General features: G+C 42.6%; 1 protein-coding gene across 1 annotated transcript in view; it reads left to right on the top strand.

Annotated features, from left to right (window-relative positions):
• The first annotated feature begins 2105 nt into the window (after positions 1 to 2105).
• LOC148018942 (neurochondrin family protein) overlaps positions 2106 to 13900 on the top strand; it is a 117102-nt gene continuing 105307 nt past the window's right edge. Inside the window, exon 1 of the mRNA XM_087701428.1 lies at positions 2106 to 2288. Within this exon, the coding sequence (XP_087557554.1) occupies positions 2256 to 2288 (33 nt within the window). The 5' untranslated portion in view covers positions 2106 to 2255. The remainder of the gene's footprint in view (positions 2289 to 13900) is intronic.

Below are 13900 nucleotides of genomic sequence, written 5' to 3'. Positions count from 1 at the left end.
ATAGTCACATGTGAAAACCAATAATTCTTCTTGCCTCATGTTGCTAGTTGCTTAGATGAAGTCAGTGCCAATCTTAAGTATCTATGATGTGGAAGCTCCCATAATCTATGCCAAAAGGTCACTACCCTAAAGAGTGCCTCCATAACTATAGATGCTGCCCCTAGCTCTACTTTGACAATGGGATGTGTGATGGAAGGCTTACTCATAATCATACATGCTATCATCACGATCAATGGCATTTCCATGCTATCGTAACCATCGTAATAATCTCTCTCTGCTCCAATTTGATCCATGAATGGGCTAAGACGCTTATGGTACAAGCTGCAACCCCATATATGTGGTCCATATAGTAGTGTAAGTGTGACTAGGGTGTCAAAAAACCACACTTTGGTGTGAGGCTCCTAGAACTATATGTGAGCACATTGACACTTGATTGCCTGTAGTGTTGCATATCCTCATGCCAAACGTGCTTCTGATACCCCTCTCAAACGAAAAATGTGGGCTAGAGAAGGTGATTCCCAAATAGACATATTTCCTCACATGCTCCATTACATCTCCTCCAAATGTGAACCGGTACATACATTGTCACCCATGGTACATAGAGAGAGAGAGAGAGAGAGAGAGAGAGAGAGAGAGAGAGAGAGAGAGGCTATCAATGCTAATGCTCATTTCCACTATCCACCCTTCATGCCCTCTTCTTACTCTTATGTCCTTAAAGAAAAGGCCATACTTTCTCTTTTTTTTTGTTTGTGCAACTTATTTGGCCTTTATTTATCATATTTGGTTTTTTAAAGTAGGTTTCGCATGGATGTGAGTATCTATTTTATATATTTATACCTTCCTTCCATTACTAATGTGTTATAATTGTGCAACTTATTTCCTCTTTATTTGTCATCATTGTTTTTTTATTTCCCAAGTTGCACAAGATGAAATGTGATTATCTAATTTATATATGTATATATTCCTTCCATTACTAATGCATTACTATTGATTACTAATGCACTATGATTGCCATTTTGTTATATAGAACATTGGGGGCAAAGACCAACTTGCTAGGGATATTCTAAGGACCTATTAGAGTAGAAGATTGCATAAGAGGATGGCCTAGTACACATCTACTCTCACATGCACACATTGACAACTAAGTAAGAATGACAAGCATGAAGTAAAATAGGGGTGTAAAACATCAAAGTAGACCATTAACCTTCGAAAATGAGAATGAAGATTGAAAGCTTAAACTAGATGAACTCTATAGTTTTCTAGCCATGTAGCTCACATGCTGTGAATTGCCAGACCGCATGCTCACATTATTGCCTATAGAGGTCCCTCCAAAATTGGAGGCATTCTACTCGAGTGAACAAGTGACTAGTGATAAGTGTTTTTACTTATTGTCTCTATTTTTGGTGGGATTCAGTGACTTGTAATTGAAGACACATTATTTTCTTTTAGCTATTCTCAATTCTTACTCTCTCTATATTATTTTGGTTATAAAGTTGTGTTGCTCTTTTTTAAAAAGGTGTTTTTGGAGAGAAAATGTTCTCAATTCTTGATTCTCACTCTCTCTATACTACTATTTTGGGAAACAAAAATATTGGTCTTTTTCAAAGAGTTTTGGCTTTTCTTGGCTATTTTGATTTGGAGTTGCATGCTTTTTTGCCATGTATAGTAAGAGATAGGGTTGCTATTTATTTCAAATCTAAGGTTGGGTTCACACATGTCCAAATGTGCTGTTGTTAAAAAAGTGCCAATGGAAATTATAAATTGATTGACATAACATAGTCACCTAGGGCTTGGATAGATGAACGCCTAGTTGCCAGCAGGACTTGAACTGATGAGTTGTTGTGAGCTACACAAAGGCCTTACCACCTAATGGAAAGGTGCTTTTGTTGCTTGTTTATTAAGTCCAACAACACTTACACAACGAATCTTTGGTCGAAAAACACCCATGGACCTTTGGTCGGCCATGTTTGTCCAAACTACTGTGAATCGAGGGTTGCATGCTTTCCCACCATGTTAGGATAGATAGGAGAGATGTCTAGTACTTCTTCCACTTCTAAAGTAGTGTAGACTCTCATGGGAGTCCCTTTACACCTACACATGCTATTCTAGAAGATCAAAGAAAAGAAAAGAAAAGAAAAGACGAAGGCCTTGTGACTGCACTTGATAGCTAGCGCCCACCAACGTTAAGGGCTTACAAAAGAGTTCTCTGGAAGATCGAAGGAAATAACAAAGACCAGCCTTTACCACTCTAGACGATGGCCATGGAGGCAACGACCCCAGGCTCCCAGGTTTGCTCTGTGAACTGTCTTTTGGAAAAATTCACAAAGAGAAAACGTCTTCCCTGTTTCACACGTAATAGTAAGCCCCCCATGCAAAGTTTTCCATACGGTGATTATCAATGCCTGCTAATGCCAAATCTGGAGATGAAAGGGAATAGTGCAGACAACAAACAAAATACTTGAAGCCTTAGCTATCACAAGCAAGATGAGCATCACAGGACATCAGCCTGCTTGAGGCTCAATTCAACTTAGTTAGCAGTGCATACCGGACTTTGATTTGGGTGATGTGCAAAGAATCACATGGTAGTGAAAGATCAGCTATAGCAGCAGCTATTGGCTGCTTAGTATTCAAGTAGCTTACACTGAAATCCACTCCCACAGTCCACACGAACATGTTTCTAGCTAGGCAACACACACATTCCGAGTAAAGAAAATTGTATTAATGAAACCTCAAGAAAATTCCTAAGGTAATAGGGAAGTACAAAGAAGGCCCAATAAAGAGGAGCTGAGTGCATGATATATACAATCTAGTGGGCACAAATATTTATACAAATTAGATATGCGCTACATTTTGGCATTGCAATGCAAAATCCAATTCGCAACCTAATTTATTGTGTCGTACTTTTTGGCTTGAGATTGCATGCAAAATCCTCTTTGTAACATAACTTATGTCTAGTACTTTTCAGCTCGTGATATTGCCTTACTTCGGGTGTTTTTTCAGTGTGGTGTCTATGTCGCTTTTCATTTCTCCTATCAATAGCTTGCTTTATGTTATTAAAAGCCTTTAGGTATCTCCCATAGATTGATCAGATGCAAATGTTTCATCTTTTTAGCCTTTTGTTCTCAAGAGAAGTGTTGTAAAGAAATACTTGAGCATAGAAGATAAACACAACTTGTAAGTGTATAACAAAACACAAAGTGATAAATAGTAGAACTCAAAGGTGAAAAGTAACTGGGAGATGAGAGAATAATTTATGCTAAACGCAACAAACACACTATACAAGAGTGAATATAAGACCTTGAATCTCCATGTCTCAGAATGGACTAGGTCAGAGATGAATAAGAGGGTGTGTTGTACTCCGAATGGATCCCAAATCACAGCAGGCAGCCTCTGTATGCAATTTAATCAGCAACTGCAAACATAGATTAGGATAACAAATTTGTCCGGATCATTCTGATCAGAGGTAGCGGCAGCAAGGCGGCTTGAATAAGAGCAAAAATGCAAGGTAGGCAGCTTTGGAACAATGGGCAGCAGGTAGAAATTGATGAAGATGATGCAGGTGGCTGCTGCAGACTGTTAATGCAGCCTTTTGCTGCTTCAGGTGATGATGGTGTCAAGTGCTATCTGTGTGGGCAGGGTTGGAGAGGGTTCACTTGCAGCAAATGTATCCTTTTGGGCCACGTGGACAGGTCACCTAAAGCTGATGAAGGACTGGTAGCACCATGAATTGAGATGTTTGCCAATGGGAAGGTATAAACAACAATGGGAGATTGGTGCTAATTGATGGAGAGGATGGAACAAAGTGGCTGGGCAGTCTCCTCTTTAGAGATGTGGATCCTCTCAAAGTTTGGGTGTTGGCTTATGGGAGCTAGACACTTTTGGTAAATTTAATAAAGTTTGGTGATTTTGAGTTTTAGGGCTGTTTTAAAGAGCTAATTAAGGTACATTTTTGCCTAACACCCTATTTCAAGCCCAAATCTGGAATCCAAGAGGGATTGCAAACCCGGAGATGTCTCACACCACCCCAAAGCAGCCAAGGCATTGGTCCAACGGTGCATCGTCGGCTACCCAAGAACCTACCAAGACTATAGATGCAATAATTATATTACCTCGAGAGTCCAAAGGGCCATCCTAAAGAGGTGAAGGTATTGGACAAATAGTGCTTGTTGGTTACCTAGTGGCCTACTAGGACCTGCAAATGCGATGAAATTGCTTTGAAAACTCTCTCTCTTTCTCTCTCTCTCTCTCTTTGGGTTGTTTATTATTATTATTATTATTATTTGTACCCATGGAAAAAAGAAGGGATGGTTGGATCCCACATCACAAAATAGAAAGCTATATCAACTACCTATCCAAGGTATTGGTGATGAGGAAAATATAGAAGTATATGTTGTATGGTGACATAGAAGGTGCTGCCATATGAGTCGCCATGAATATGATGAATCCAAGTCAACCGATCTTTGATAAAGGAAAATATTATTATTTTTTGTACCCATGGAAAAAAAAAGGGATGGTTGGATCCCACATCACAAAATAGAAAGCTATATCAACTACCTATCCAAGGTATTGGTGATGAGGAAAATATAGAAGTATATGTTGTATGGTGACATAGAAGGTGCTGCCATATGAGTTGCCATGAATATGATGAATCCAAGTCAACTGATCTTTGATAAAGGAAAAGGGTTAAATATGCATAGATGCAATGAAGATTTTCATCCTTGGATGGGGACTTGTGAGAAGACATGCTTTCTCTTTATTTAAAGTGCTTGGTTCACAAAAACACAATGCCAATGTATGGGATAATGCAAGAGGTAATGCAAAGTTTGATGCTCAAACAGAATTCTATGCTATGGTGCCACTTGGATAGTGCCCTCACAAAGGAATTGTTTACTTGCCTAAGCACCCTTTGCCCTTTTACAATCACGATTATCAACATGCGAATGGATGATGATACAAAGTACAAATATCAATGACTAAAATCATATAAGAAGAAGCCACTTTCTCTCACCGTTGGATGGTAAAAGGGAAATATCTCCTCTCTCCATTATACCAATATTGAAGGGGAGGGTGTATTCACTGTGATCCGTAGAAATAGATACTAGAGGATTGGACGATTGATTGGTTTGGTCAAAATATTTGCAAAATTATTTGATGAAGGTACAAATTCTAGGCAAATGATGCCTAGCTCCACTTGCTTTCTAGTAAAATGGTAGTGTACATTGTTGAGCTAAGAAATGCATAATATGTTGATTACTCTCTTAAATAATCCCGAAACATGCTTATTTAATGAAAAATGCAAAAACACTATGCAATCGGGGAGAGTTTCTGTGAAATCCTAATTTCGGAGGATCCATCCACATTTGTAAATAGATAGGTTGTCCCCATTCAATCTTCATCCTGATGCTACTGTGTAAATTGCAATTGGCCACTTATCATTTGTTGTCTAGCCATCACTGATTGCAGCCCATTACTATCTAGCCCTAGGTGGCATGTTTCTTGCCATCGCCTTGTTGTTTGGAGGTGTCCGTCTACTGTGTCATCATAGCACTTGATCAGCCTGCTTTTTAAGTATCTAGTGCGAGGCAACAAGCTGCTGCCATCTCTCCCACTAGGTGCCTATTGTAGTACCTATGTTTTTGTTGTCCAATAAGCCACCCACATTAGTAGACATCTCTCCTGTTGTCACTTGATAGTTCTTTGTGTTACAAAACACAGATCTAGAGCATGGCAGAAGCTATGGACGATGGAAGATAAATATATAACTCATGATGACATAGACTTACAAAACACAGATCTAGAGCATGGTAGAAGCTATGGAGGATGAAAGATAAATATATAACTCATGATGACATAGACTTAGATAGACTAACTATCACACAAGTGAATTAGGTTCCAAGATAGATTAGCTTGGACTCATAAACACATTCTTGTGTAAGATGGACAATGACATTGACAATGACTCAAAGTGAGTACCATTACCTTGTTATGAGTGTCAACCAAGTACATGCCTTTATAGCTTTTTGGATAGTACCACTCTCCTCATTGTGCATATGGGATTCTGAACATCTCTTCCTAGAGTATACATCAATTGTCTATCTTCTAGCCTTTTCAGGGCATACATTTGGCCTCTATGGCCAAGCATCATTTGCTATTCTCAACACTTTGTCTCAGTGATTAGTTTTCAGTCTTTTGTGGTGGTACATGGTTGTGTTCAATGGATTTCAGCCTTTGACAGTTGTGTTTTGGTGATTAGCTTGTGGCCCTTCATTATTCAACACTTTCTCATCTTCGACTTGTGGTTATAGCACACTCACGGTCCGTCTTTTGAGAAACCCTTCACCCTTCACTCGCAGTTTGCATTTTTGCATTTTTGCGTTTTGCGTTTAGGATTAAACAGGCCGATTGGTTTTTCGCTTGTAGAAGGAGCCGTAGTGCATCTTTTGAAGAACCCTCTGGTGGTGAGATAGCTCATACAATGGGCTTTAAATGCCCTATAGCTACTAGCTTGATCGTGGCACGCATAAGTGGCGGGAGTTGTATGACAGCACGCATGTGCAAACAGGGCAGCGAGTTCCAATTTCTGCAATGCTGGAGCTGTAGAGCAGCAATGTCATCAATTGAGGTACTAGGAGGAAGTGCCTTGAGTAGAGGAAGATATCTCTAGAAGGAATCACTGGAAGATATGGCCTGTAGAGAGAGATCTAGAAGCTCCAAGGTGGATAGGTGCATTTTGGCTATGGCTGCCATAAGGTCGAGAGCTGAGATTTGAAGTTGAAACTGGAGACATGACCTGAATGTGAGTTGGTTAGAGATCACTAGAGGTGAAGGGAGACTAGAGAGTCAGAGTATGAGTTGTGCCATGTCCAAATGGGCTCTGATACCATGTTACAAAACACGGATCTAGAGAATGGCAGAAGCTATGGAGGATGGAAGATAAATATATAACTCATGATGACATAGACTTAGATAGACTAATTGTTACATAAATGAATTAGGTTCCAAGATAGATTAGCTTGGACTCATAAACACATTCTTGTGTAAGATGGACAATGACATTGACAATGATTCAAACTGATAGCACCATTACCTTGTTATGAGTGTCAACCAAGTACATGCCTTTATAGCTTTTTGGATAGTACCACTCTCCTCACTGTGCATATGGGATTCTGAACATCTCTTCCTAGAGCATACATCAATTGTCTATCTTCTAGCCTCTTCAGGGCATACATTTGGCCTCTATGGCCAAGCATCATTTGCTATTCTCAACACTTTTTTTTGGTGAATAGTTTTTAGTCTTTTGTGGTGGTACATGGCTGTGTTCGTTGGATTTCAGCCTTTGATTGTTGTGTTTTGGTGATTAGCTTGTTGCCCTTCATTATTCAACACTTTTTCATCTTCGACTCGTGGTTATAGTACTCACGATCCATTTGTTGAGAAACCATTCACCCTTCATCCGCAGTTTGCATTTTTGTGTTTTTGCGTTTTGCGTTTTGCGTTTAGGGTTAAACAGGCCGATTGGTTTTTCGCTTGTAGCAGGAGTTGTAGTGCATCTTTTGAAGAACCCTCTGGTGGTGAGATAGCTCATACAATGGGCTTCAAATGCCCTATAGCTACAAGCTGGATCATGGCATGCATGAGTGGTGGGAGTTGTACGACAGCACGCAGGCGCGAACAGGGCAGCGAGTTCCAATTTCTGCAATGCTGGAGCTGTAGAGCAGCAATGTCATCAATTGAGGTACCAGGAGGAAGCGCCTTGAGCATTGAAAGATATCTCTAGAAGGAATCATTGGAAGATATGGCCTATAGAGAGAGATCTAGAAGCTCCAAGGTGGGTAGCTGCAGTTTGGCTATGGCTGCCACAAGGTCGAGCTGAGATTTGAAGTTGAAACTGGAGACATGAGTTGAATGTGAGCTAGTTAGAGATCACCAGAGGTAAAGAGAGACTGGAGAGTCAGAGTATGAGTTGTGCCATGCCCAAATGGGCTCTGATACCATGTTACAAAACACGGATCTAGAGCATGGCAGAAGCTATGGAGGATGGAAGATAAATATACAACTCATGATGACATAGACTTAGATAGACTAACTGTTACACAAGTGAATTAGGTTCCAAGATAGATTAGCTTGGACTTATAGACACATTCTTGTGTAAGATGGATAATGACACTGACAATGACTCAAACTGATAGTACCATTACCTTGTTATGAGTGTCAACCAAGTACATGCCTTTATAGCTTTTTGGATAGTACCACTGTCCTCATTGTGCATATGGGATTTTAAACATCTCTTCCTATAGCATCCATCAATTGTCTATCTTCTAGCCTCTTCAAGGCATAGATTCAGCCTCTATGGGCATACATCTGGCCTCTATGGCCAAGCATCATTTGCTATTCTCAACACGTTGTCTCGGTGATTAGTTTTTAGTCTTTTGTGGTGGTACATGGTTGTGTTCACTTGATTTCAGCCTTTGACTGTTGTGTTTTGGTGATTAGCTTGTGGCCCTTCATTATTCAGCACTTTCTCATCTCCGACTCGTGGTTATAGCACTCACGATCCGTCTGTCGAGGAACCCTTCACCCTTTACCCGCAGTTTGCATTTTTACGTTTCTACGTTTTGTGTTTAGGGTTAAACAGGCCGACTGGTTTTTCTCTTGTAGCACGAGTTCTAGTGCATCATTTGAAGAACCCTCTGGTGGTGAGATAGCTCATACAATGGGCTTCACATGCCCTGTAGCTACAAGCTGGATTGTGGCACGCATGAGTGGCAGGAGTTGTACGACAGCACGCAGGCGCAAACAAGGCAGCGAGTTTCAATTTCTGCAATGTTGGAGTTGTAGAGCAGCAATGCCATCAATTGAGGTACCAGGAGGAAGCGCCTTGAGTAGAGGAAGATATCTCTAGAAGGAATCATTGGAAGATATGGCTTGTAGAGAGAGATCTAGAAGCTCCAAGGTGGGTAGGTGCACTTTGGCTATGGCTGCCACAAGGTCCGGCTGAGATTTGAAGTTCAAACTGGAGACATGAGCTGAATGTGAGCTGGTTAGAGATCACCGGAGGTGAAGGGAGACTAGAGAGTTAGAGTATGTGTAACCAGCCTTCCTTCTTGGAATGGGTGGTGATAACCTGATTTAAGAGTTAATTACAGCAATAAATAAATGCACATAAAATGAAATACACACGTTACCATAACATTCGTGGACAGTATACTCCCTGTTGGCCCCAAAACTAGTGCCCCTTGCGGTATTTCTTTAGCTTTCATTCAATTGGAAGGAGTACAACTTGAGATTCTTCAACCTTCTCTTGCTAACCAATTTCTCTTGCTGTTAGAAATGACCAGCAAGCCTTTTGGGTCATTTGCCCCTTGATTCACCCAAGACTACTTCTCCAATTCGACCCTTGGCTGGCCAAATGCTACCCCAAATCAATTTGGGATGGGCTGGCTCCTAAAATCCCTTGATAATCTTCAATTATCAGCTGCTGATTTCAGTCCCTTGAGCCTTCAATCTGTGACACGGATCCCAAGGTGGCTGCCAAACCCTAATTACTATTGTAAGTTAGGGTTTACTGCAGAAATTATAGATCAACCCACCAAAAATGGCTGAGATCTCCTCCGAATGGCTAAGAATTGCTGAGAATGGCTGAGCATAGGCTGAAGGAGATGAGAGAATGCTGTAGAGATTTTTTAGGGCTATATGCAGCAATTGATTGAGAGGTTCTTATTGGACTTCGCCTCTGAGGGCTTGGCTTCATTTGCACGGCTGCTCTCTAATGTGCAGCGGGTTGCTCGGCAGTATGGGATTCATCATGCCTCTCTTTGTCGGCGACGTCGACATGCATCAGAGGACTTACTGGCTTTGGTCCGTTCCTTGCTCGTGGATTCCCCAGATGATGATTTTCTGCTGTCACTGGAGAGGCGTTTGGCCCATCTTATTCAAGTGTTTCAGTTGAAATCTTATCAGCAGGCCAAGCTGCATAACTTGACTGACACATTGCAAGATAGTGCCTGCCAGTCTCATAAGTTCTTTCGCGCCTTGCATGCTTCTCCGGCTCGCGAAAATATGACTAGACTCCAAGATTCGGAAGGTCGCATGGTCACTGATCCGCAGACCATTGTCAATATGTGCATAAATTATTTTATGGAACTTCTTGGTTCTTCTCCCTCGCCTTCTAGCCAAGTTACGCATGCCCGCTCGGTCTTCTATCATCTGGTCCGCTAGCAGGTTCCACTTGATATGCAAGCCACTTTGAAGGCGGATATTTGCGAGGAGGAGGTTATGGATGTTTTGTTGCACCTGCCTAAGGATAAAAGTCCTGGTTGGGATGGTCTCACTAATGAATTCTTTGAGAACTCGGCCACACAGTTGGTGAAGCCATTGGCGGTCATGTTTCAGCAGGTTTGGGAAACAGGGGTCATGCCTTCCTCATGGAAAGAAGGCCTTATCAAACTGATTCCAAAGGTCCCTTCGCCGTCAAAGCTGCAACACTGGAGACCAATTTCTTTGATGGGCTCGATGTATAAAATCTTCTCCAAAGTGCTGGCGAATCGGCTTCACAAGCACCTTCCAGCTATTGTGCATCCTCTCCAATATGGTTTCATTAAGGGCCGCAACATTCTGCATAATCTCTTAAATGTGCAAATGGCTATTGACTATGCGCGGCACTCCAGTCAAGAAGTGGTATTGATTCAATTGGACTTGGAAAAGGCGTTTGACTATGTGGACTGGTCTTTCATTGCAGATCTCATGTCTGCTATGGGCTTTGGTACCCGGATGTCTCGATTGATCTACACCATTAGTGCTGCGGCTTCTTCAAGAGTTATGCTCAATGGTGGGGTTACAGAGCCATTTGTCCTTGCACGCTCGGTCAGACAGGGTTGCCCTTTGAGTCCTCTCTTCTTTGCCCTGGCGACTCACCCGGTCCTTTCAATGTTATTCTCAATGGCGGCTTCTGCTCAGCTGGCAGGCTTGTCTCTTCCTTTGGGGCAGCACTTCATTAGCCAATCTTTGGCTGATGACACCTTTATGATTTTGCGGGCGGACAGGGACAACATTCGAAAGGCATTAGATGTTTGGACGCTCTTTGGTCAGGCCTCTGGTCTTCGCATCAATGCCTTTAAGTCAGTCATTCTCAGTTGCACGGAGCCTGATTTACAGTCATTAGGCTGGCAGGGCCAGGTGGTTTCGCGTGGCTCCATTGTCAGGCATCTTGGATACCCATTGGGGGTGGATGTACGGCCAAAGGACCTACTGGAGTGGATTTCACAAAAACTGGCGACGAAGTTTATGTATTGGAAGTCGCAAGCGTGGCCATTCCATGTCCGCCTCAAAGTGGCTCAGACAATTATGCTACCAATGCTAACGTATTTCCTGCCATTGCTGCCGTGGACGCCTACTACTTTGAAGGCTCTTACTCATCCCATTCGTTTCATGCTATGGAAGAAGGATTCACTGCAGGCAGGCATTTCGTGGATTTCATGGTCACATACATGTACCCCTAAACGCATGGGTGGTGGAGCTATTTTGGATGCAGAAACTCATATGCTGGCTCTTCGTTGGTCTCTTTTTCGTGCCATGTGTGTGGATCATCACCCGTGGACCATCATAGCCCGTTATTTTCTTGAGGACAGCGGGCTACGCCATGGTAACACACGGCTTCGGGCCTCCTGGTGGCATGTCCTTAATGCCGACTCTCGATTTTCCAGTCCCTCTTCCTCTTTGTTACTGCACTTGGTCGGCTCTTGGAAAGTGGTGCTCCAAAAGGCCCGTTGGCATCCAGTAGGGGACCGCTTGCAGACTAACTCCTTTCAGCTGGAATTGTTGGCAGTATCGAGATTACTTTCATGGGAAGACAAACATCAGCTCAGACCGAGATTTAACCGCATGGCTCGGTTAGGTGTGACTTCGATTGCGGATGCTACCCTTGTCACTCGCAATGTCCTCGCATCGTTTCGGACTGCTAGGAGACTTTTCAGGATCCCGCGTGGATACCGTGGTTTATGGGGAAAGCTTTTGTCGGAGCTTCAGGGTAGGCAACCCTTTCCTGCCCTGGCTGTGGATCGTCCTTGGCAGGACTGGGACCTTGCAGGCCAGTTGAGTCTGGAAAAGGCCTCTACTAATCAGGTGTATCATCTTCTCATTCAAGATCACCAATGGCTGGGTGTGAAAGCTAATACTGTTTGGGGACTGCGGAAATCGCTGTCATGGTGGCAGGCAACGCTGATGGAGGGCTGGCTGAATAAGGCACCTTTCAAATGCAAGGTCTTTCTTTGGCGGGTAATGATTGGTGGTCTTCCTCTTGCCTCGGCCCTTTCCAAGTGTCGAATCTCGAATGGCAATTGTTTCTTCTGTACCACTACTGCGGAATCGGCCCCACATCGTTTTCTTTCTTGCCCGCTCGCCAAGAATATCTGGTTACTCTTGTCGCAAATTTGGCGCGCAGTGGTGGGGTCCTCACTAACTCCTTTCGATTGGGTTTTTGTGCGCCCAAAGTACCCCACACCGCCACAGTTACATATGAAGATCTTATTTCACTTTTTCAGATACTGGGGATGCTGGCACATTTGGACCACGCGCAATGCTTTTCTCTTTGATTCGGCCTCTAATGCACCGAGACATATTGCCAGGCTTAAAGGGCTCTTGCATTGGCAGCTAGATCTCATCCGGCACTCTGACTTGCTCCCTCGGGAGGATTTGCATCCCTGGCATATGGCAATTGCCTCTGGGTCGTTGCCATGATTGGTGTAACCTTTTTAGTGCATTAGTACGGGGGATTTCCCACACGTTGGGCTAGGGCCCTCGTGTCTCATGTAATCATGTAATCATGTAATCTTGTACCTTTTTTCCGTAATTAATACAATTACCTTTTACGAAAAAAAAAGAATGCTGTAGAGAGAGAAAATTCTGAGATTTGTCGCGAAGAACTGATCAAAATCAGTTGCTGCCCTGCTGTACCAGCCCCAAACGGATGCACCAACAACAATAGGAGCATCAGAGACTGTGATCTTCAGGAGAAAGTGCATCAGCAGCAATTGTCAGCTTCCCAAGGTCAAGAATATGCAATCTCCATCACCAAAATGGTCTCCAATGGCTGGGAAATGGCCCCAAAAGCTGGCAGTAACAGTCCAACACCTCTTCCCAACAGCTCCAAAATGAAAAAACGAGATTTTCTTCCTTGAGCCCTATTTAGCCTTTTTCCCACTTGCATGGGAAAGTTTTGCCAAGTGGCAGCTTTCTTAATCCATTTTCAGCAATTTTCAGCCATTTAATTAATTTTCAGAATTAATTAATTCTGAAAATTAATTCAGCCCTTAATCCATGCCGAGAAAATTGACCTTGCTCATCCAAAAATTAATTGGCTAGGCCATTTGCAATCCAAAGTGGTCCCATGCATTAATTGACCCTTGGACAAGCATTAATCCATTAATTAATGCCTAGTCCCTAGTGTCACCACTGACACTTAATGGCCAATTAATGGTTCTAAGGACAAATTGACACCAAAATTCACCTAGAATCTAACAAGTGTAACTTGTTACAACTTTTGCCTTTGACACCCAACTTTTTCACAGGGTTCTTCGGCCTTGAACTGTGAAAAAGTAGCTTGCATCCCACATGTGCAATACATGTGCATCTTTTAATTGCACATTTGATTAATCCTTTAATCAAATGTCAATTAAACATAAGCAAAGCATCAAATTTTCACATCCTCGTGAAATTCTTAGTCTCAATTAAACAGATGCAATAGATGCAGGAGTCAATTAAACAGTCGCTCTTCTGTTGCATCTACATCTACTGCGACTTCAGATGGGGCTCCTATTCCTCCAGTTTCACAGGGGGTTCCCACCCACCGCTCAGTCCTTCGCACACCTTGGCGGAGGCCTTTTACCTTCTTCTTCTACCCTTG

This window comes from Lygodium microphyllum, chromosome 20, assembly GCF_053477565.2.
Source record: "Lygodium microphyllum isolate KBCC chromosome 20, Lygodium_microphyllum_v1.1.10, whole genome shotgun sequence".
In the NCBI taxonomy this organism is placed as follows: domain Eukaryota; kingdom Viridiplantae; phylum Streptophyta; class Polypodiopsida; order Schizaeales; family Lygodiaceae; genus Lygodium; species Lygodium microphyllum.
This window is presented reverse-complemented; position numbering and strand designations above follow the sequence as displayed.